A 26,155-nucleotide genomic window follows, 5' to 3' on the forward strand; every position below is an offset into this window, starting at 1 on the left:
TTGATCTTTGCCCACAGACTTTAAAACAAAAAGTTTAATGTTTGTTCATTTTTGAGAGAGAGAGAGAGTGTGAGCAGGGGAGGAACAGAGAGAGAGGGAGACACAGAACCTGAAGCAGGCTCCAGGCTCTGAGCTGTCAACAAGAGCCTGACACGGGGCTCGAACCCACCGACCGTGGGACCATGACCTGAGCCAAAAGTGGCTGCGCAACTGACTGAGCCACCCAGCCGCCCTGGCCACAGGGTTTTACATAACTTTTTAGTTATTTCCTTTAATCAAAATTCTGAGTTTTGGCAATCCTGAGTGCAAAATATTTTAACATACTTAATGTGTTAGGCCTAGCTATTTAAATTCCCTCCTAGAAAAGCCATACCAATTTATACTGCCATTACAAATATCTAGCAGGGCCCACACATTTGCACTCTACCCAAATTTGAAACAAAGAGCAGTACTCACTTATCTTTTCACTTTAAATTTTCTGTAAGTTCGTTCGTTGCTTTGGGAAACTTATAGAAGTTAGTGAGGCCTGGAAATAAATATTTTTAGACATTCAATAAACTATAATTCTGCTCTCACTTGTGATATGTAAATAAGAAAGCTCTCCTACCATTAATTAATATAACTCTAATGTTCTGTGCTTCATGGATTTACATCTGATGTACAAAATTATCTGCCAAGGATTCTCTTTCCCAAATGAAAATATCATAGAGCACAAGAATAGAGAAGTGGAACAAGACTCGTGCTAAGCGGATACTTTTCCTGCATTCCAATGGGACGATTGACTTGACAGGAATCCCTGCCTAAGATGGTGGGGTCCGGGGGCAATCTGGTGGGAGAGTCCCCTGTGCCCTCCTGCTGTCTCAGGTCTCAGCCCTGTGCACATGTGTGTGTTGTAGACTGCAGTCTCCAGAAAGGGGTATCTCAGACATGGTATTTTATTTTTTTTAATGTTTACTTATTTTTTAAAGGGAACCAGAGTGCAAGTAGGGGAGGGGCAGAGAGAGAGGGAGACACAGAATCTGAAACAGGCTCCAGGCTCTGAGCTGTCAGCACAGAGCCTGACATAAGGTTCAAACTCACAAACTGTGAGTTCATGATCTGAGTTGAAGTCAGACGCTTAACCGACTGACCTTCCCAGGCGCCTCCTCAGGCAGTTTTGAAGGCACAGTTTAATGATCTGGACCCCAAATCATCTGGCCTGGACCATGAAGAGAGAAAACCCTCTCTTCTCTCTACGGACGTGGTGCTGTACCAGGAATCAGAAGAGTCAAGCTAAGTAATAGTTACCCAATACACACAGTTTACACATATGGTCAGGCATTGTTCTCCGTTTCTTGAAATAATAATTTATGTAATATTTACAACATCACTATGAGGCAGTTATTAGTTTACAGATATGGAAACCAAGGCAAAGACAGTTTAAATAAATAGCTCAAAGTCATAATAGCTAGTAAATGTCAGAGGCAAGGATTTGAATCTTGTAGTCTTTCTCAAAAATCTGTGCTCTAAAATATTATATTACCTCTTTCTCTGTCAGTATAGGCATTGATAAATTGGGAAGAGGTGAAAATGAGGAAGCTAACCAGGTACTGGTGAGAAAAAAAAGACTTCAAAACAGGAGAGTCTTGTCAAAAACTGACAACTTTGTTACCAAATACATTACCCTTCACAAATACATTAGGCATTTAGACTTCAATTTCTTCTCTCAATGGGGCTGAGGAGACATAGGTTGCTGTGAAGGTTAGAAATTCATTAATCAATATATTTTTATCAGTTAATTCACCTTACAAATATTTATGAAGTACTCGCTATGTGCCAAGCACTCTGCTTGGAGTTAGGGATTCCGGAAGACTGGACAAGAGGGCTGACTTCACAAAAAGCCCTGATGACTATGAACTTTAGGAAGGGCATTTTGGAGGAGGCCTGAGGTAAACCTGAAATCCAAATGATTATTCAAGGGTTCTGATGATGTAACTTGGTTGGGATTCGGGTTTGGTGAGCAGAGAAGGGGCATTGTGGGCACAGGAAATAATGTGTGAATTTGTCCAGGTGTATAAATAACTATGTGTCCTTTAAACAACTAAAAAGCGTTCAGCATGGCTGTAATTCAGGTAGGTCTGAACCTAATGCTGGTGTTTGGGTGGGGGAAAGCTGTTAAAAGACAAAAATAAGGAACATAAAACTTCTATGAAGAACAAAGGAGCTCCCAGAGGATTTCAAGCCTGAGCAGTGACTGAGACTGCCTTTATCAAAATAGTCTAGCAGGAGACAAGATTGGAGGCCCTGGTGGGGTGGGGGGTGGAGAGTTCCGGGCTGCTGCAAGGTCCTGGGGCAGAGACATGCATTCCAGGAGGGCGTGAGCAGTGGCCTGGGGAGGGGCAGGCAAGGAGAGGGGCAGAGGAGCGGATGGTAGGGAGGCCGGTGGTGGCCCTTACACTCACGACAGCCCCATCCTCTCTCATTGCTCTGGTTTATCCGACTCTTGGAGCAAAATGATTGCCTGAGTTCTAACTAAGATGACAGTGTAGCTGAATGTGGCTGGGAAATGACTTGCTGTGTATTGAATTCTGGACTTGTGCTTCAAGAAAGCCTTTAATTCTGTGTTACAGAATTCTGTCCTCTGGCCTAATCTACCAAAACCGAGGCCAAACCTTCTTTGTTAGCCTCAAAATTAACATATACTTCTCTTTCTTAATCTTATTAGATGATCTTCTTTCCTACTTACAAAGTCTGTCAGCTTTGCAAGTGCCCACTGGCAGGCCTGTCCTGGATATGGCTCCGCTCACTTGTGTCCAGGCCAGCTCCTGCGATGTAGAAGTCCTCTCCAGCCAGCACAGCGGGGACCCGGGCATTTCTACCCTGATGACCTCCAGGGTGCATGTTCTCCCCAGACCCCATTGCACCTGTCTCCTCGCATGCTTGATGGAAATCTCAGATGTTACATGCCTCAAATTAGGAAGGACAATTGGTCAGGAAACAAACACCATGGAGATTAGAGGAAAAAGGAAAAAACAAAAACCAGAATTCTGTTACATTTTCTGAAACTAGTAGAAGCAAGGGTCAACAGATACTTCATATAAAGTGGCAAAAGCCATACTCTAGACAATTGACTGACACCATACTGCTTCTTGGCACTGGACACACTGCCTTTGGAAGACCTCATGTGCTGGTCAACGGAGGCGTGTTTAGATGTCCTGGGGCCTCTCACTTCTTAGTTTGGGAGCTCCATTACTTAAAAAATTACCAAACTAGGAATATAAAATTGGGCATAAAGTGAATATTTAGAATGAGAAAAAATCTCAGTACAGAATAATTTTGAAAGTTGAGAGATGCCACAAAGATTGAAAGTGCATTATATTTTTTATTAGGCATCTAACACAATTTGTAGTACTTCCCTCATGACATTCTGGGGTGCTGTATCATTTATTCAAAGGAAAACAGCTTTACAATATTGGCTTCTATAGGAAAGAGAAGTTACTTGTTTTGTCCTTTCCTAACTGGGCCCCCATATTGTGTCCCCTGGAGAACACACGGACTCCTATGCTCAAGTGCAGCTCCTCATGGAACTTTGGTCTCATCCCACAGCGGCTCTAGGAGTTCAATTCCAATGGTCAGATTCTCCTAATGAGAGAACGCCAGGACCTATCTGGCCAAGGCACATAATCGTCCTGTCACCAGGTCATACATGGGGAAAAACAGGAAGAGTGAATGGAATGTCTGGCTAGCATTCCCTGTGGCTAACAACCCCTGCAAAACTGGTAGACTACTTGCTGTGTAGATATTTAAAGCCTACCCCTTTCAGAGCCAGCATTAGACTGAGGAAAAGCAAGCCTTTTTGAAAGACCATCTTTCCCTTTTAATTTTTAGGACATTGCTTTACAGATGAACATTGCATGTATTGAGTTTTAATTCTTGATAAAATATACACAGTGATCGGTATAATCATAGCAATATTCTTACAAAATCGTTCTCAGAAAAAAAGAAAAAAAGACAAAAATATCATGGCTGGCTGGGCTGAGTGAGCAAACCTTTCAGATGCGTGTTGGTAGGAGATGGGGATCGATAAGCTAAGTAGATATGGGGACTAGGCAAGGGGATCTTGATTTCTCACTATCAGATGTGAGAATAGAATAAACCCAACAGTGCTGGATTAGAACTAGAAATACTGGTATGAAATTGATTGTGTGTGTGTGTGTAGAGTTAGCTGTAGAAATAAATGCAGATGTGTCTATACACATTTATAGAGAAGTGTGTGTGCATCTGTGTGAGTGTGCGTGTACAGACCTTACCTGCCCCAGGAAAGCACCTAGCCCAGAGAGGCCCCCAGACCAAGGAGCACATCTGGCATCCAGCTCTCTCTTTCTTTACACTGTCCTCCAACACAAAGAGCCAGAACTCTTGAGAAAAATCACTGATGGCTTGACTGCAGCACAGAAAGTAAAATAGAAGATTGAATCATTTTATTGCCCCAGAAAAACAGAAAGTACTCAAAGAATGATGGAGACATGTCAAAAGACACAGAGCTGCTTCAAGGGCACCGTTGGGCAAATCTGGGACAAATTGACCCTGAAAATAAGTTGCAGAAATGGATGATAATCCAGTGTCTAAAAGAGGAAACTGTGAATATATCCTCATAAAGATAAATCAACAACTGGAAAATCTAATGAGAAGCACAACACTTAGATAGCTTCAAATTACCTCCCGACACTGTACTGACTACAATTTCAAAAGGAAAAAGAGTCATTTTACAGGGCACTTCACAATCTTAACAAGTTGATCAAAATGAACATTTTATTAATGGAACAAATCAAAAGCATCATGTCTGAGAGCACGATAGTAGAATATCACAATTAGATGACCAGGTGTGTGACATTCCTCCTGAAGCTGTGTAATAAACCTGATCTAACCATGAGGAAACATCTGATCCAATTTAATGTAATAACTGGGAAATCTAACATAATTTAATTTAATTTAATCTAGTGTGATACGATCTAATCTATTCTAACCATGAGGAAATGAGAGACAAACCCACATGTGGCATCGTGTACAGTATAACTTGCCTGCAGTCGTCAATAGTGTCAACATCATTAGCGTCACCCCAAGACCGTTCCCATCCAGGCAGCCAAAGAGCCATGAAAACTCCAGGGCAGGATGATTCTGAACTGGGGAATCATGACTGAAATGTAAGGACCCGAAGACCACAATATATGATGTCAAATTCCTTGTTTTTTTTTTTTTATGATTGTAGTGTAGTTAATGGGTGTATACCCTGATGTTCTTGTTTGTTAAAACTACACAGGAAATTATGGGGCTGGAGAGTGATGCAGTATCACATTGGCCATTATTAAATGGTCCAAGGAATAAATCTTTGTAATTCACATGCAAACGTTATTTGTGTGATTGTAATAAAAAAGATTTCATTTCAGGACTTGCTAAATAAAGAAAACAAGAAAAACAAGCCTGCCTCATGTAGAGTAGATACAGGAAACCATGCGTAAAAGCAATCTGGCTGGTAAGGAGCATTCCAAGACAAGGCTGACTAAAAGTTTGCTCACATACAGAGTAACTAAAAAGAATTATTAAAATGAGTAGAATGGGGGTGCCTGGGTAGCTCGGTCTGTTAAGCCAATTTCGGCTCAGGTCATGATCTCATGGTTCATGGGTTCAAGTTCCATTTTGGGCTCTGTGCTGACAGCTAGCTGGAGCCTGTCTTCTGATTCTGTGTCTCCCTCTCTCTCTAACACACCTCTGCTCGCACTATCTCTCTCTGTCTCTAAAAAACAAATAAAAAACATTAAAAATAAAAATAAAAATAAAATGAGCACAATAAAGAGATAAATGAAAAAGGTATGTTTATCAAATTAAAATAATGGGCCAGTGTCCTATTAAAGAATAAGTTTTTAAATAAGTGAATTTATTTATGATCTTTGTATTTTGATATCAAGTATTTTACTGAACCTCATAGTTAATTGTATTGGTGATCAAAGCCCGAAATCCAGGATGATTTTTCCTTTCACCCTCACTACTAGCACTTTGAACAGAAAAAAAGCTGCTTCAAAATTTTTTACCATCTAATTTAAAATAAAAGCAAAGATAAATGAGTATACACTAATACACAGATGTATGATATATGCATGAGTGAAGATAGAGCAAGAAACAAAATATAGAAGATAATATGTGGCATCAGAGTATACTGATATAATTAGGCAAGTGCTAATGATTTGCTGGAGACAAAAGTTCTTCCAAAGACTATAATTTAGATAAAGAATTATTTTTCAGTAGAAATTTATGTCAATGACACGTATTCATGGGAAGGATACTTTAAGACTCTGAAACTACCACTTTTGACAAAACCTATTTCTTCAGGACACCATCTCAATAAAAAAGATGTGTCTGCATTTTCTGAATATGTGTGTATCAATTTTCATTTTTAAGTAATAACTATGCTTTAAAATGTATCAATTGTTTTCCATTTTATTCATTTACAAATGAATAGGGTTTATAGGGTTTTTTTCTTTAAAAATTTTTAAAGCTTAGTTATTTATTTTGAGAAAGGGGTGCAGAGCAGAGAGAGGGGAAGAGAGGGAATCCCAAGCAGGCTCTACACTGTCAGCACAGAGCTGGAGGTGGGGGTCGAATTTGAGAACCATGAGATCATGACCTGAGCTGAAATCTAGAGTTGGACACATAATGGACTGAGCCACTCATGTGCCCCAGGGTTCAGAGATTTTTAGTGTATCACCAGAGAATTAAACTTCCCTAAAATGTGAAATCACTTCCCAAACTGAAGCTTTTTTTTTAAATTTTATTTATTTATTTATTTTACTTTATAAAGTTTCATATTTTTTTAACATATGCAATTATTTTCCATCATTTACAATACAGTAGTTGCAATGACACTCAAAACAGAAAAGCAAAGTAAAAAATCAAAACTGAAGCTTTTTAAACTGTTTTAATTTTTTTCTCCCTACAATAGAACATTTCCCTGGGGACTTTTAAGAGGTTCTGGGCTGTGAACTAAGGCAGGGCTGCTGCTCTGGGTAAGAACTGTGGTTCCTCTCATCCTGATCTGTCTCTGGGAATGCCGTGGAGGCAGCAGAGAGAGTGCCTGCCATCTACCACACCAGGGCCAGCTTCTTCACCTCCAGCCTCCTTTCTTGATAAAATACACTGACACATCGATAAAAACATAACTTTACCTTTTATTTTGTTATTTCAGAATTTTTCTGGATTTATTCATATTTTAGCATGTATTCCCTCTTCTGTTAGAATTCCATAAATTTGTAACTGCTCTTCCAAAACATCTGTAAGCCCTAGGATATTAATTAAATCTCATTTTATTTATTATTTATTTTGATTAAGTTTACCTATTTTGAGAAAGAGAGAGTACACATGTGTGCACAGGGATGTGAGGGGGAGGGTCAGTGAGCGAGGAAGAGAGAGAATCACGAGCAGGCTCCATGCCCGGCACAGAGCTTGACATGGAGCTCAGTCTGACAACTGTGAGATCTTGACCTGAGCTGATATCAAGAGCTAGATACTCAACCAACTGAGCCACCCAGGTGCTCCTAAATCTCATTCATAGAAAGTTGTTGTATTGACCTTTGCATGCTCTTAAAAGCTCAAAGTCATAGTTCAATACTCTTTCTTTCCCTGCTTTGTTTTCTTTTCAGACTGGGGATTTCTGACCTTTTTCATCTGTCCAATGTAATGACAGACATTTCAGCCTCATTCTTACATTCTTACATTTTTTTCTTTAACTTATACCATTAACACCGCCTTTTGTATGTCAGATGTGAACAAAGCATGGATTTGTCCAATATTTTAAATAATTATAGAAGACTTTTATAACCTATCTGGTGATTCCTCAAATTGTCTTTATCTTTTTTGTTATAAAATGTATAGACTTCAAATGCTTTCACAAAGCTTCTGAAACAACTTAAGGTCTTTATTTGAAGGAAACAAGTATGTTTTAACAATGGGATGTGGAAATAAAAGAAGTTAGTCATTTCTCCTCCTTGAGAACATTATACACAAAAGATATCTAATCTTATTTTCCAAATACCAAAACTCTATCTCTGTCTTTCAAAATATCTAATTATTTATGGGGCATTCCTTCCCCCATTTAAATGGATTTAAGAACAATATGTTTATGAATTATTACAGCTTTGTGTTACGGAAATCTATACCCTTTCAGTCTGATTAGAAGCATAACCTGACTGATTAGGAGCACAACCTGACTAATTCTGGAAATAAGCATTTAAGAGCATTGCTGTTCTAAATGCTAATATTGTAATTTACTCCAACAGTTTTAATAAAGCATGAGAATATAACTATGTTAGGAAAATCTGCCAAATGAAACATATTCCAAGTGAAATTTATGTAATACACAGAAAATATGAAGAAGTTGAATATGTATATATTTTTTAGCATTTATTTATTTTTGAGGGACAGAGAGAGACAGATCATGAGCAGGGGAGGGGCAGAGAGAGAGGGACATATAGAATCCGAAGCAGGCTCCAGGCTCTGAGCTGTCAGCACAGAGCCCAACACGGGGCTTGAACCCATGAACTGTGAGATCATGACCTGAGCTGAAGTCAGATGCTTAACTGACTGAGCCACCCAGGCACCCCTAAAAAGTTGAATGTTTTTAAAAGTATATGAAATAAATGAACCTTATCTTCTATAATAATTTTCTGGTTAGTAAAATTTTGTATTGGCAGTTAGTCAGAACATACCTTTTGTATAAGAAGAAAGCTAGAAAACTAACTTTGTTGCCCAAATAAATTTGGGGACAATCTCAAGGATTCATCCTGAAAGAAGAGGATTTTTTGTAATCCTCAATTTGGTATAAATTCCTTCAGGTGTATTTTATGTTTTGCAGTAATATTTCTAAACTTAATACTTTGCATTTTTGTTTACAGAAATTTACTACTTTGCAAACTTACTATTGTATGAAATCTTAAATTTGTTCGATTTTCCAAAATCTTACATTATTATTTTCAAAAATGCAAATAAAGTTTTAGTACTGATGGAAACCAATACTAATCTAGGTGTAAGCCCCTTCGGAGACCTTTATCCATTAAGAAATATTGCAGAAATGGGTTGAAATCTCCCTCAAGTTGTTTGAGACTGTCTTTTTTTTCTTCTCTCTCTTTTTTTGTGAGAAAGAGAGAGAAAGAGAAAGATAAAGAGCACATGAGAGGGGAAGGGGTAGAGAGCAAGGGAGACAGAACACCAAGCAGGCCTTGCAGGGAAAGAGCCCAAGCCCAACTTAGGGCTTGAACTCATGAACTGTGAGATCATGACCAGAGCTGAAACAAAGAGCCAGATACTTAATCTACTGAGCCACCTAGCCATCCCTAGAATCTAGTTTTAAAGGTATAGTTTCAGGGGCACCTGGGTGGTTCAGTCAGTTGATCTTCCAACTTCCACTCAGGTCATGATCTTGCGGTTCGTCAATTTAACCCTAGGTTGGGCTCACTGCTCTCAGCACAAGGCCCACTTGGGAACCTCTGGCCCTCTCTCTCTGCCCCTCCCCAACTTGTGCTCTCTCTCAAAAATAAATAAATATTATAAAATATAGATTCATTGATAATTTTCAGCTGTACTTTTAATCATATCATTTTATTAGTAGTAGTATTTTTGCTACTAATTATAATTTTTGCTACTATTAATAAAATACTGTTATTGTTATTTTTGTATTGTTTTCTTTAGAATTATATCAACTTGTATGATTAATATTATTTTCTAGAGAAGCCCAGCAACATACATTGAACACTGTCTACCTCTTGTTACTCTTTTACTTTTACTATTTTAAAGAATTACATAAATCGCACCTATTTCTCACATCCCCCTTTATGAAGTAGAGTGACAGTTGAGACAAGTCTAGGTGGTGACTCCTTAGTCACTGCTGCGGAAGGGACACAGGAGGTCTCTCGGGACCAGGCTGCTGGCTCCTGGTCCTTCTTGGACGCTCAGCTGTTCAAGTGTGGCTGTGTAGACCTATGATGCTGACCTGAGACATACCAAGACATACACTGTTGGAAATGGCCTTGGAGTGGGCCGGGGTTTTTTAAGACATACGTGAATCAGATTTATTTAATTTCATTATATGATTATATTCCATTGCTCAATCAGCTCATCAGCTTTAAAATTATGTTACATTTGTAAGGAAAAGAGAATCCTTGGCCAAACTCTGAAATGTCTGAAATATTTTCAACTAACATATTTTTTCAAGTAATAAAATCAGGAGCATTAAAATTTACTTTTGAGGGGCGCCTGGATGGGTCAGTTGGTTGAGCATCTGACTTCAGCTCAGGCCATAATCTTGGGGTTCATGAGTTTGAGTCCCACACCGGGCTTTGTGCTGACAGCTCAGTCTGGGGTCTGGAGCCTGTCTCCCTGTCTCTCTGCCCTCCCCCGCTCACACTCTGTCTCTCTGTCTTTCTCAAAAATAAATAAAACTTTAAAAACATTTTTAAAAATTTACCTTTGAGGTTACACCTTTCTTTTCTTTCACAAGTTATTTCAATTCCAGTTAGTTTTCATACAGTGTAATATTAGTTTCAGGTATAGAATTTAGTGATCCATCACTTATATAAAACACCAGGTGCTCATCACCACAAGTGCCGTCCTTAATACCCATTACTTATTAACTCATCCCCCCACCCAACTCCAGCAACCCTGTTTTTTCTCTATAGTGAAGTGTCTATTTTCTGGTTTGCCTCTCTCTTTTTTTCCTCCTATGTTCACCTGTTAAACTCTGTCATATCTTAAATTCCACGTAGGACTGAGATCATGTGGCATTTCGCTTGCATCATAATATTCTCTAGCTCCATCCATATCATTGGAAATGGCACCCGTGTATTTGTGTGTGTAGGGAGTGTGTTTTGTCATTGTATACTCTGGAGATATTCATTATGATGTTTTGAAAATAATAGCTAACTATTTGATATATTTTTGTTTTATCAAAACATGGAGTACAGTTTGTTTTTTCTTTCACATTATTATACAAATTATCCATTCTTAAATTATTGTCATTGTTTGCTCTGAATAATAATCAATGGACTTACGAGAAACTAAGATAATTCTTACCAATGGATTTATGATTACTTTTATTTCAAAAGATAATTTTACTGTTTGTTTTTGTTTGCCTAAAGTATATTTATACTTCATTCCTTCATTATGTACTATTATTGTTTAGTTTCTTTTTAAAAATATTTTAATGTTTATTTTAAAGAGAGAGAGAGAGAGAGAGAGAGTGTGTGTGCATGAGTTGGGGAGGGGCAGACAGAGGTAAAGAGACACAGAATCTGAAGCAGGCTCCAGGCTCTGAGCTGTTAGCACAGAGCCCAACATGGGACTCGAATTCACAAACTATAAGATCATGACCTGAGTTGAAGTCGGACACTTATCCTACTGAGCCATCCAGGCGCTGTTATTGCTCAGTTTCTATATGCCATATTAACATGATTACCAGATTAGTTGGTTGATAGAAACAGCAGTGAAATGTTAGTATGACTTAGCATCAGATTGCCTGAACTTGACTTCTGGATCAAATAATTCCCAGCAGTATATCACGGATTAATTGCTTCATTTTCTTTATTCAAGAATCCTCACCCTTTAATCAGGAACTATAATTATAATTACCTTATAAGGTTATTTGTACAAATAAGTATGTTAAGAAAGGGTACTTAATGAGCATTGAATAAGTGTTAGTGATTTCTATCTCTAAATTGCTCTTGAGAAGTATGCCACCATAAAGTGGGATTAGTCTTGTCCACCAAGGTAGTACCTTTAATTTTGTTCATTATATGAAAGTCCCCGTAGTCATTTTCTGAATGATATGACTTTCTGGCAAACGTAAAGGCCTAGTTATGTTTCATTTTAGTACAAATAAGTATTTGAATGTGAGGTCCTTTTCATCCTTGAAATCATAGGACAGTCTTTAACCAAATGCTTAGAGTGAAGGGAAATGGACTCATTTCTTTGGTGATGAGCTGGAATTTGACTATCTTTATAGCTCTTGAAGATTACTTTACTCTGCGTGTTTTATCAGTTCTATTACACATTATAGAAAGAGGAATCAAGAGTGTCCCAGAGACCAGAGAGAAGGCTGGTACTCAATGGCAAATATGTATCGGCAACCATATCTTGTTTGGAAACATGAACAGGCACCCCTCTCTGTGCAGTGGGGAACTTTGGTGGTATCCATTCCCTGGATTGTTGCACAGTCAGCAGCAGAGATGGAAATATAACCCGGGTCATTTGAACACCAAGGTGATGCTCTTTCTCTACTATCTTCAGTTATAAGAATGCTTTTGAGATCAGTAATTGATTCCATTATTTGTAATTCCTACAACTCATTGATCCATCTTCTCATATACCAGCAGGGAGAGGACAACAGATCTGGGGTGCAGACAGATTCTTCAAAAAGGGTGTTGTATGTAACAAACAATTTTTTAAAGGCTTGCTTAATATAGCAATTCAAACAGTATATATCCAATATCATTCTCTTCTTAATATCCTCATATAGTATTTGCAAATCATGTGAGAATCTTTGTATAATACAGGCATGTCTCATCTTATTGCACTTCATTTTATATTGAGCTTTGTAGACACCATATATTTTAGAAATTGTAAGTGTGGCAACCTTGCATTTAACAAGTCTATCGGTGCCATTTTTCCAACAACATTCGCTCACTCCATGTCTCTGTACCACATTTTGGTAATTCTCACAGTAGTTCAAACTTTTTCATTTTATTATATTTGCTATGGCGATTTTTAATCAGTGATCTCTTATGTTACTATTATAATATTGCATTTATGCTTGCTAACATAACATTCATTCTGGAGCCCATTGATCAATGAGTAATTTCAACTTTCAAGGCTTACTGTTTAAGAAATGCATTTAGTAAACTATAGCTGTCATACAATACAAAGTGGTTCCTTTGATGGATCTGGGCAAAGTCAGTTGAAAACCTTCCAGAAAGGATACACCATCCTGGGTGCTATTAAGAACATTTATGATTCATGGGGAGAGACCAAAATATCAACATTAACAGCAGTTCAGAAGAAGTTGATTCTAACCCTCATGGACGACTTTGAGGGAGTTTAAGACTTCAGTGGAGGAAAGAACTGATGATGTGGTGGAAGCAGCAAGAGAACAAGAATTAGAAGGGGACCCTGAAGACATGAATGAATTGTTACAAACTTATGATAAAACTTGAACAGATGAAGCATTACTTCTTATGGATGAGCAAAGAAAATGGTTTCTTGAGATGGAATCATCTTCTGGGGAAGTTGCTGTGAAGACTGTTGAAATGACATCAGAGGATTTACAGTATTATGTCAACTTAATTGATAAAGTAGCAGCAGAGTGAGAGAGGGTTGACTCCCATTTTGAAAGAAGTTCTACTGTCAGTAAAATGCTATTTAATAGTATCACATGCTACAGAGAAATTGTTCATGAAGAAAAATGTCTATCAACGTGACTAACTTTATTTCTGTCTTATTTTAAGAACTTGCTATAGCCACCCCAATCCTAAGCCTCCACTGCTCTGATCAGTTAGTAACCATCAACACTGAGGTGGAACCCTCTACAAGCGAAAACATTATGACTCACTAAAAGCCCAGATGATAGCTAGCATGTTTCAGCAGTAAAGTATTTTTTTATTAAGTCATGTCCATTTTTTCGAGACAGAATTCTATTTCACACTTGACAGACTAGGTTATAGTGTAAAAGTAACTTTTATATGCCCTGGGAAACCAAAAAAAAAAAAAATTGTACTTTCTGTATTGTGATATTCACTCTACTACAGTGGTCAAGAATTGAACCTACAATATCTCCAGAGTATACCCTTTTATAGACCTCATCTTCTTGACTGAGGGATAAAACTCTGATGAAATTGTAGTTGGCCAATATACTGAATATCATCAAATCACTAAAAATAGTTTCACCTTTTCTCATTGGATGAAGGAGTGTTGTCCTTAGTAAGTATTGTTGTTCCTTTCTTCTTAGAGACAATTTAAGCTTGCACACACCAAAATGTGGGAGGGCAATGTTATCAGAGACAGTAGTCACTCGTCCCACCTTCCCAGCCATGCTGTCTTTTGTCTTCAGCCTCCAGTGTGCCCCATGGTCCTCAAGTACAGCATCCTAGGACCCTGGTGACATGCAGGCATTGGGCTACAGAATCGAAATGGCAGAGCAGGTATGAGCTCACACTCCAGCCCAAGTCAGCCCCGGTTAGACAGTAAATGCCTGCACTGACCCTGCAGAGGGTATAGACTTCCTCTCTGCAGTGAAATTCCATCAGAATCACCCTAAAGATGCAGGTACAAACATGAAAAGCAAGAATTTAACAAATATTCAAACATAATTTTGTTTGCTTTGTATCCTTCCCTATACTTCTGTTTCCCTGGGGAAATGCTTTCAACTGGACAAAAGTCATAACTATCTAAATGTAAAATAAATTAACACAGCATATATTAGTTGATATGATAACCTGAGAGCAAATATAATAAATGTTATGTAATATATCAAGTATAGGCAATTAACTAGGATTTTGCCCAATCTATGGAAATAAAAATCATTTTGAACTAAAAAATACTTACATGCTTTATATTTATATAAAAACAGAGTTATGAAGGTTATATGGTTGTGTTTTATTGGTATACACACATCACCTGCTACTTTGAATATTACAGGTCATATGATCATTCAAATGACAGGAATAGCAAAGAATTACATATAATAGGAGACAGAGATATGTTTTGCTCACATATAAATAATGGATCTAAGTTATGCCATGCTTAGTTGTTTTCATCTCTTCTGTTTTCCAACAATGTTATGTACATTAAAACATTTCACTACCATACATTTGTATGTATATGTATATATATGCAGTATTTTATATAGTTTAAATTATGCACTGATATTTATACTTATATATAGCATATATAACCTGTTTTCTATTAAACAGAAATGTGTAAAAATGACAATAATGCTCTTTTTGTATGTGTGAAAGGAAAATCTATTCTTAGCATGTTTTAATGTTGCACTGTTATGTACAATAATAAGAGAGGACCAAGCATTTCTCAGGATGATCCAGTAATGCTAGTAGTTCTTCATGTACTCGGATTTAATATATATTCTCAACCAATTGCCAATATCACTGCTTTAGATGCTGTACGTATACCAATACTCACGGCGTTATTGAGAGCTCCTTCCTCTCCCCCAGATGAGGGCACTTACTGCCTTTTAGATGCCTCCACACAGATGTCTGAAACTCACCTCACACTCATCTTCGCCCACTCTCCATGTGCCCACTTCAGCGAACGGCCGTGTTAACTTTGGCATTCTAGTTGCTCACTGTCAAGAACTTGGTATCAGCCTGAAGTATCACTTTCTCTCATATCATCTTTATCTGATGAACTAAATATACCCTAAACTGCTGTTAAACCTGGTCACTCTCATGTCTCATCTTTGTTAATCTTCTTACCTATTTATTTATTTACTTATTTATTTATTTATTTATTTATTTTTGCCCATTTCCAACCTAATACCTTGCTCCCTGTAGCTTTCAACTTGGCTCACAGTAAAATCCAAAGGTTCCGCAGTGACGCCAGGGAACTGTAGGATCTGCGTGCTCCCTTCAGCCTCCCCACCTGTCTGCTCAACTCCCTCCGCGATGTCGGGGCATGCACCGGCCTCAGGTTCTTTGACCTTGCTGCCATCCTCCCCAAATATCTTAAAGAGCGCTCCCTCTTACTTTTTGCCTCTCCAAATGTCACCTCCTTGAAGAGCGCTTTTAAATAATTCTGTATGAATGACAATGCCCTGTGAGGTTACCATTGCCAAATGCTTTTAATCAGGTTTATCAGCATCTCACATGTTAAGGTTAAGCATTTTCTTTTTTGCTGTATGGTTTGTCTCATCCACCCTCAAAACCATTTTCCACGGGGCAGAGAGGTCATCTGCTTTGCTCCGAGGAATGTGTCCGTTAGGACCGCGCCTGGCACACAGCAGGCATGCGATATTGTCTTGATTAAATGTCAGCTGAAAATCCGCTACGAGCACTGGTATAGGCCAGGGTAAAACGTGTTCTCAGCAGTGGGACTGTACAATACGGAACTCTTTTCAGAAAGTTGAAAGTTATTTGTGTTGTTTTAAGCCAATAGAAATTAAAAGTTTTAAAAGAGCATCATCTAATGGGACAAGATGTAAATAGAACTCTGTTTTATCTTGAGCTGCTCTTTAGAAAAGAACTCAGAAGCCAGGAGTAAGATTATATTATCTATACTCATGAGTATTCACTGGGCAGTTTGGCCTCAAAACTTCCCCTTCATCTGACAAAATGAGCAGGATTAATTGAACACCTTTTATGAGAGGTTTGCTAGCCAGACCCCATGTCCCACGAGGACCTGCACTTCTCACATCTCCCCAGACGCGGCACCAATGCGGTCGACTGGGGCGCGCAAACAGAAGTGTGATTTTAGGTGAACCAGCAGCAACCTGTGCACGTTGGTCAGATCCGTACGAGTCCCTTCTGGCCACTCGATGGCTCTTTACCACCTGGAGGATTCGGAACCAGTTGGACAGGTCACAGTGAAGAGACACTAAGATAATTAAATAGCTAAAACATAGCACCTATGAGGAAAGATAGAATAATTTGCATCATTTGGTTTCATAAAGGAAAAGCTGAGAGGCGACTTGATCATTGTCCTCAAGGATAAAGGTTACTTTTTAAAAAGTAGTGACCACCTGATTTTAATCCCATCTGAAGAAAGATTAAGAAAAAATTAGTATAAATTGCAGTTCAGGGATTCCATTTTTTAAAAAGGAATGCTAGAAGATTGAAAGATGATCTTTACATACCAAGTATTAAAGGCTAAGAATTAGAATTTCATTCTTTGATGATATCCAAAAGTGGGATGGTTTGGATTATTTTTTGAAGGCAAGACCAAATGACCAGCCACAATTCCTACTGTTTATAACCCTAGGATGTCCACATTTATAGTAACAAGTAATACATCCCCCCTCTCAAAAAAAAAAAAAAAAAAAACCCTTTTCTCCAGAAAACCATTTACTATTCCAATGGAACCATGTTTTTTTCTTTTTTTTTAATGTTTACTTTTGTGACAGAGAGACAGAGACAGAGTGTGAGCAGGGCAGGGGCAAAGAGAGAGACACACACATAACACACATAGAATCTGAAGCAGGCACAGAATCCAAAGTAGCGTCCAGGCTCTGAGCTGTCAGCGCAGAGCCCAATGCCAGGCTTGAATTCATAAACCGTGAGATCATGACCTGAGCCGAAATTGGACACTTAACCGACTGAGCCACCCAGGTGCCCTGGAAACACGGATTTCTAAGCATGGCTCTTTTCACTGTGATATAATTGTCCTCAGAAGCAGAATATTAGAATTGAAATCTGGAAAATGAGTCTTACAGCTGTTAATTAAAATCATTAATCTCAATAGATAATTTTGAAGTCCATCTCTTTTAATAATATTATAAGAAATTAACGACATTGTTTTGTGTGTCTCTTGCTTGTTTGCTTTTCTGGCTCTAGTAACTGTAATTTATAGTAGTAAATTTTCTTATTTCAGTAAGTCTTAGGGAAAATGTTGATATCAATCAAAATGGTAATGAAAACCGATTCAAGTATATTAAATAAGAAATCAAATAAGCAAATCAAATACAAAGATTAAAAGTTTCCTTTGATAATTGTATGCTGTTCATATGCCATTCACTTTTTTAAAACATTATAGGGCACCTGGGTGGCTCAGTCGGTTATGCATCCAACTTCGGCTCAGGTCATGACCTCATGGTCTGTGGGTTTGAGTTCCACGTCCAGCTCTGTGCTGGCAGCTCGGAGCCTGAAGCCTGCTTCAGATTCTGTGTCTCCCTCTCTCTGCCCCTCCCCTACTCGTGGTCTCTCTCTCTCTCTCTCTCTCTCTCTCTCTCTCTCTCTGGATACATAAGCACACAGCATTTTTTGCCACATGGGTTAGTTGTGCTTCCTGAAGCGCTCCCTTTTTTTCTTCAAATAGGACTCTCCTTCCCTAAATTTCCTTTAGAAAGCTAAATCTCATACATATTAAGCCAAAGAATGAGATGAAGCCCTGCAGTGTGGACAGATTTAAACAAGAGGACCCTCATGAATGCTGTGGCTGAAGGGCAGGTCGGAAGAAGAAGTTACTGGGGTCACTGTGTTTCTGCCTGAAACGGCCCTGGAGAAAAGCACCCTTGGCTTTGCTCCAAGATAGCAGTTAATGTATTCGCCAGGGAATCAGGTTAATTCCAGCACTGAGAGGGATCCTGCTAGGGAGAGTTCTGTCCTTTGAGACTGCCATTCTGCTGGGGTCCTGGCAGTCTGAGTTAATGTGTCCTACGCCTACCATATTTAGGCCCCTCCCTCCACCACATGCATTTCTGAACCCAACAATTCTAATCTCTGAATATGTATTCTAATGCCAATAATCTTAAAAAACTGTGAATCTTGAGTGTATTTTTAATAACATATTTTACCTCCATACCCTAGAATTATTGCCAACCCAAGTTCAGTTGCTTGCTGCTTGATAGCCAATAGTCAAAAGTCAAGTGTTGGTTGGAAAGGAAAGATTGTTTAATTCAAGAGGCCTGGGGAGAAGGCAGACTGATGTCTAAAGACTGTCTCCCATGTGCCAGGCTAGGAGGGGAAGAGCTACTTAAAGAAGAAATTCAGGGTAAGAGGTTACATGCATATTGATGAAAAGGGGGGCAGGGAACATGACTATTCATGAGGAAAGACGGAAAATGTGGATTGAACAAACATGTATGTAACAAACACCCTGTTCACTTAGAGGTAGACACAACATCAGAGCAAGGCAAACTCAGCCCCTAACACCAGGAGGTTGTGTTGGACAAGGAGAGGGCCATGCCCTTGCCCCAAGGAGAGTGTAAGCTGGATGGGGTCTCGAGCAGGGTCTTTCTTGTGCATAGGCTGGACCCACATCAGTTAGCCTTGCATCCAGGCTTCTGCAGAGATAGCTAGTGGTTTTGCTAGGTGGGGTCTGAAAAGACTCAATACTGACAGGGGTAACCCGTTCTCTGCAAAACCAGCTTTAAACTTTCTGCTACCTTCAACCTCATTAACTTCATGGGGTATGGCTCAGAATCTCTGACTGTTCTTGTGTATACTTGTTTAAGTTATTTGACCTTTCCAAGCCTTAATTTTCCCAAATATAAAAGGGATGTGAAGGATTTGATAACATATGTAATATTTTCATGTGGCAAATATTAACAGGAACAATAAATGAATATCTATAAGGATCAGGGTTAATTAATGTTTAGGAAACAATTTTAAACTGGACCAGAATTCACACACCTGTGTGTGCACATATACTTACCGCACACACAACTGTCTAGAGATTGGTGAGAGTCAAATTTGCTTTTATATTAAACAATTCTGGCAAGCATGTTTCCCTTCCAGGGTGAATACTGATAGTTTTATTGGAAAGCGAAGGCTTCCTGACTCTCCTTATGTAGCTTACCTTGTATCATCACAATAGTACACTGTATTACAGAGAAAGGTGTGTGTGTGTGTGTGTGTAAGTGTGTGTGTGTGTGTTTTATATTAGAGTGTACGTAGGATTCAGGTCTGATCTATTCCAGATTTTTAGTGATGGTTAACATTAGTGATGGATAATATTGTGATTATTAGTGATATTATGTGATATTAGTGATATTACGGAGCACTTAATATAATATGTGCCCATTACATTGCTAAGTGATATATATGGATCAACGCACTTAATCTTTACAAGGATCTTGAAGCAGGTATTATCAGCTTTATTTTTTAATGACTGAACAGATTTTGAAGGAGCTGAAAAGAAGTGGTAAAATTGACATCCATATTTGAGCAGAATAACTCCCAAAGTGACAGAATCATATCCCCTAGGGCCAAACAGGTTAAAAATGGGGGGAGTGACCAATATGTCCAAGACTTAGCAGCTTCGTCAGGGAAATAAGGATGGTAGCCTATTTTGATGGATTGGTATACAGATTAGAGAATCATTTGAATAATATGCATTGGGTTATTTTCTGAAATTTTTTGATGTCTAATTATATCAGCAATTCTAACTGCCTAAGAAGAACAAAGAAATTTAAAGTTTTATTCTTTCTTTTCCCAGATAAGGCAATTAAAATAAAAAAATAATTAATTTACATATATAGAATGTTCACTTGGCTTGATTTTATATTTAGCATCTAAAATATCTTGAGTTTCTTTTTTTTTAATTTTCTTAATGCTTTTTATTTATTTTTGAGAGACAGAGAGAGACAGCTGGAGCAGGGGAGGGTCAGAGAGAGAGGGAGATACAGAATCTGAAACAGGCTCCAGGCTCTGAGCTAGCTGTCAGCACAGAGCCCAATGCAGGGCTCGAACCCACGAACCGTGAGATCTGACCTGAGCCAAAGCCGGACGCTTAACCGACTGAGCCACCCAGGAGCCCCTAAAATATCTTGAGTTTCACTTTAACTCATTTAAAAATTAATAATTGTAACTATTTATTAAAATCACTTTTTTCAGAGGTTGAACTTTAGTACTTTTTCAGATCATGACATTTACCTATGAGTATATAATTAATAATAAAAGGCTGGATGATGTTCAAAATAATTACTCTGACAGACATTAGGTGATATTTTAAAAGTAAAGTAACTTTTTATACCTTGGTATCTGACATAGCCATAAAAAATGGAAATATTTAAATTCATGTATTTTACCTTCACTTACTTCTGATGTATTTCTACACAAAGAAAATGGAAGTTATGTCATTATTTTTACTATAACATAAAACAAGTTATTTTTCCATATGGGGTATAGTGACTGAATAATACACAAATGTCATTTTTCTTCTGGGATGTATGGAATCAGAACTACAATATTTTGAGTGAAGTTTCCAACTTTCTTTTTTACAAAATCCAGTAAAAGAAAATATTCGTAACAATATTTGGATTTATATAAAAATTTTCATCACACAGCAATGTTAAGAATCACATTTTCCTAAAAATGAAAATAGTAGTGGGGCATCTGGGTGGCTCAGTTGGTTAAGTGTCCAACTCTTGATTTCAGCTCAAGTTTCATGGGTTTGTGAGATCAAGCCCTACATTGTCTCTGTGCTGACAGCGTGGAGCCTGCTTAGGATTCTTGCTTTCCCTCTCTCTCTGCCCCTCCTCAGTTCAAACACTTGCTGTCTCTCTCTCTCTCCCTCTCTTTCTCTCTCTCTCTCTCTCTCTTTCTCTCTTTCTCTCAAATAAACTTTAAAAATAAAAACAGTATTATAAAGTTTGTAAAACTATAATTTTTTTGCATAGGACTTGTAAATGTAATAAGCCCCTTTAAAGACTCAATCATTCTTGAAGGTCTAATTCAAAATTAATTGGCAAAATTTAATTTTGATGGTATGTTTTTTGCTCTCACTTTTAGCTATTAGAATAGTCACAAAAAATTGGAAATTATTTTTTGTACCTGAAGAATCCTTGGTTGGCCTGCTTTTCCCATTTCATTAAAAATTACCTCTGTGTTTGATTTAAATAATTATGCCTAATGATTGAATGATTTCCTGATTTGCTCTAAGTCCTAGTAAAGGAAGCAGTACCAAAGAGAAGCCAAAAACACATTAAGTCATATAGTTTATAGATTAATTTACATTTATATAATAATGCCGACTAGTGTGAAACAAGTAACTTGACATATTAGCAGATATTGGACGAAATGAATTTAGCATGAAGGAGAGAAGAAATCTTATTGTAAGATGTAGAAATTTTGCCATAGGGATAACTCACTGAGTTTTGGCACTCTTTTCTGCCTTTAATCTTACATGTTTTAAATATGATAGAAAATTGTGATGCCTGGGTGGCTCCACCGGTTAAGACTCCCACTTTGGCTCAGGTCATGATCTCACGGTTGGTGGGTTTGAGCCCTGCTTTGGGCTCTGTGCTGACAGCTCAGAGCCTGGAGCCTGCTTCAGATTCTGTATCTCTCTCTCTGCCCTTCTCTTGCTTACACTGTGACTTACTCTCTTTCTCAAAAATAAATAAACAGTAAAAATTTGTTTTTAAAAATAAATACAATAGAAAGTTTATGGCTAGTTATGCCATAATTATTATAAACACATAGTTTATTTTGTTTTTTTTTCTTTGTAAGTAAAAAACCACTTTGATTATACCATTGACTTCTGGATATCTTAGAAAAGCATATATTAATAGCAAACATATTTGGAATGAGTTGTTTCTGTGTAATATTGCTTTGAGAATCTGAGACAAGCCATAAGAAGGTTTTGCATAAGAAGCATTTGCCTATTAGTCTGCACAAAGTGTCCAGAAGACTTGCAATAAATCTAAAAAATAAGAGGATACTTCTGAAGGAGAAGTTGTAAATGAGCTCGATGCACAAAAATAGGGTCATAACTTGTGAAGCTATTATTTTATTATCATTAAGTAAATGACACTTTCCAGTGAGCATGAAGTATTGTGGAAGCTCTTGTTTCTACTGGGGCCAAACTCACACGGACAAAAGATAAACAAAGTGTACAAAGAGCAAGTTAAAGAAGTAGAGGTGAGGGAACAACATATATGTTTATTTTATTGAATATCAGCCTGAGTAATAGAATTTTCTGATATTAAATAAGAACTATATATCAGAAACAATGCTAAGATTTATATGCATCATCTTAGTGCATCCCAGTAAATGGAAGGGCTGAGATTTGAATCCAGACAGCATCCCAGGCTGCCACCTGTGCCCTGATCACTACAGCAGACGCCCTACATGGGGAGAGACAGAGTAATATGTATATTTTGGATGATTACTTTGAAAGCAGTTCTTTCAAATGCTGGGGCTATAATCCCTTTTTGTTAAACTTCTAAAAAAGGATTCCAACATGCTACTTTTTCCATCATCTGCCTCGCTCCGTCTTCTCTATCTAAAGCAGCGGATTCCTCCTCTTTCTTACCTCAAACCCTCTAGGCGGTTCTCATGGCACAGGCAGTCATTTGAATTTCTTAGCAGGAGCACCTGAGTCCATCCATTCAGGCTTGCAACCAGTTTCTCCTGGGTGCATGGGTCTCTAGTCCTTGAAGATGAGACATTGTTCCCAGAACAAAATTTCCTTCTTCCCACTTTCAAGAATGATTCATTGCTCCTATTCTATTTCCGTAAGCACTTTAGCTATATAGCACTGTCATGATGCTTTTTATTACTTTACATATTTGTCTCCCTCTGGAAACCATGAGGCCATAGTGCCTGGATGCCCATAGGGGTTGCAGCTTGAGTCAGTATATGAGGAGTGCCTTATAAATAGCAATAACCAATGACCACAAGTGTTCCTAGATGTTGAATCTATATTTGCAGAGTTGAATAGAGAACTCTCCATCTTTAGAGCGTCAGTGCTTGGGTAATGGGATAGGAGATGCTACATTACATTTTAAAAGACTAAAGCAGTGGGGCACCTGGGTGGCTCTGTTGGTTAAGCCTCCAACCTCAGCTCAGGTCATGATCTCACTGCTTGTGAGTTTGAGCCCCTCATCAGGATCTGTGCTAACAGATTAGAGCCTGGAGCCTGCTTCCAATTCTGTGTCCTTCTCTTGCTCCCCACATCCCTGTTCATGCTCTGTCTCTCTTATGAATAAATAAAAAAGCATTTAAAAAATTTAAAAGAGTAAAGTAGTTAAGTTGCCAAGAAAATAGAAAATCTTAAATGAAGGCTATTTTAAGATTTAATGGCAACATAGGAGAAGAAAATATATCAACAGTTTTCTGCCTATTAATGACACTGATTACTTTATGTTGCAGTTTTATATCACAAGGAAAGTTAAGACCTCTTGAATAAACCATAAAATTAGCAGGGTTTCCAGAAATTCTGCAGTGCTTATCTACAGTTTTGTGCCAATGTTACCAATTAAATAAGTAACATAGAAGTTGAAATATTTATAACGTAAATAAAGGATTTGCTAGTTTTATTTTTATTTACATCGCAGCTTGTCATTACACTTACGTTAAAATCCAACATTCAAGACCAGTCCAGTGACCCACTTCCTGTCTCCGCAATGGCTCTCAATCTCTCTCACCTGCTCTCTGGATTTCTGGAATGGACTCAAGGCTCTTGCTTCGGGCCTCTACCCACACAATACCTCTGTGGGCAAAAGGCCTCTTCCTGTCCATCTACCTCCAGTCTCCCATCATCTTTCAGCCACTGCTTAGAATTTATACCCTAGAGGACATTTTCCTGACTCATCAATCCAATTTGGTGTGAACTGCATTCTTACTCCCCCTAATGGCACTTATAACAATCCATCCTGACTTATCTACCTGTATAGTAATTTACTTAATATCTGTCTTTGCCACTCCACTAGAAATTGTAGGCTCTGAATTATTAAAAAAAAGTACCTTACAATTGCTTATCACTGGACTATACTTTTGAAGATACTATGTTTTCATTTTCTTACCTTAAGATAGTATAAGAAAATCAATAAATACAAAGAGAATGTAACTTTCTTTAAGCTTCTGAGTATCTCCTGACAGCAGTTATTAAAGCTAAATTCTACAACCAGAAGTAACTGCCATTCATTCACTCTCCTCTAGTATTTTAAGTATCCAAATAGGAAAAACAGAAAATTGAATTTATTACTAAAATAGTTATTTTGAAAACACTTTTCAGAGCAGAGAATTCCTCCTAACATTCTCGAGTGTTTATTGATACCTGTAGAGAGCTTTGTACCAGAAATGATGAAAGACCCCAGTGCTTACACTTTGACCATTTTCTGTACATCCCACATGTAATTCAAAGGCCAAATCTGACCTGTGGCTTGGGATTACCCTATTCCATCAATTCTTAGCTGCATTTTATTTTAATATCTCTGAAATTGACATACATGGAGATGTATGAACACAATTGAAAACTTCTAACAAGACCAAGAAATTGCCATGTCAAAGTCTTCTAGACTCCATACAATACAGTTACATAAGTAAGGTAAATACATGTTTTAAAAGCAATACATTTTTTAGACAACCTAGACTAATATCTTTCATTTTTCATGTGGATGAATAATTTCATGTGGCTTTAAGGGTTAAAAAAAATTGACTCCATAGAAAATATAATGCTTGTTAACCTTTCTAAAATTTGCAAACATACCGACAAGGATTACTTAACTATCATCTTGATAGCTACGTAAGGAAAAAGAAAAGAAGACTGTGTGTTATCCCTTCATACAGTAAACATTGAACCTCATGTGTTAAACACTTTGAAATTTATGTTGCTGATAAGCATAGAAGCCAGAAACTCCCATTTCTGTTTCATGAGCATGCTTCAGTCTTGATCCAGAGAAGAAACACATTAGTTATGGTTGGAGGTTTGCTTTTTAGGCTGCAATGACCATTTTTAATGAAGATACAGCAGTATTCTAAAGCAAAATCCTCATGACCATGCAATTCACCATGCATTAGTCAGCAGTGATTCAAGGGATGGCCATGTTAGCAAGACGGATTCATGTATGCCAGCCTGTGTAACTCCAGGTTTTCATCAGGACAGTGACCTGCTGGACCGGCGGAAACACTGCTTCACGGTGCAGTCCGAGTCTGGGGAAGACCTCTACTTCTCCGTGGAGTTAGACTCTGACCTCGCCCAGTGGGAACGAGCCTTCCAAACAGCCACCTTTCTGGAAGTGGAACGGATACAGGTGAGTCTGTGAAATTCTAGGACCTGTGACTTCCAGTAATGACTGTGCCCCTAGAGTTTAAATCTTAAATAGAAAATGCTGTGGTTTTAATTATTTTTTTACAAAGCCACGTACTCTCCAATCATGACCACCTTACCTTTATCCTGCATGGCTTCCTTCTCTCACAATGCTCTTTCTTTCTAGAAATAATTTCCTTCATCTCTACCCTTCAACACCACACAGGGAATTTGAGACATTTCTCAGAGGTCATGTCATCAAAAAGATTTTCCTGATTTCCAGCCCAGTCTGCTCACTATTCCCACTATCCCCACAATAGTCCTGGTCAAACCCATCCCACAGGTGCACACAATATCACTCCTCTGTGCCTATTTTCCTAGGTCTGAGTTGGAATGATGTATGCTTGTCATTCCCCACCCTAACTTATAGGTTGCT

At 38.1% G+C, this 26,155-nt stretch overlaps 1 protein-coding gene across 1 annotated transcript in view; it reads left to right on the forward strand.

Moving 5' to 3' along the window:
• The window catches only part of SNTG1 (syntrophin gamma 1), a 602,694-nt gene that overhangs the window by 518,703 nt on the left and 57,836 nt on the right, over positions 1 to 26,155 (forward strand). Inside the window, exons 15-17 of the mRNA XM_029924001.1 lie at positions 2,730 to 2,874; positions 13,237 to 13,381; positions 25,435 to 25,723. Of these exons, the coding sequence (XP_029779861.1) occupies positions 2,730 to 2,874; positions 13,237 to 13,381; positions 25,435 to 25,723 (579 nt within the window). The remainder of the gene's footprint in view (positions 1 to 2,729; positions 2,875 to 13,236; positions 13,382 to 25,434; positions 25,724 to 26,155) is intronic.

This window comes from Suricata suricatta, chromosome 15 (assembly GCF_006229205.1).
Source record: "Suricata suricatta isolate VVHF042 chromosome 15, meerkat_22Aug2017_6uvM2_HiC, whole genome shotgun sequence".
Classification (NCBI taxonomy): domain Eukaryota; kingdom Metazoa; phylum Chordata; class Mammalia; order Carnivora; family Herpestidae; genus Suricata; species Suricata suricatta.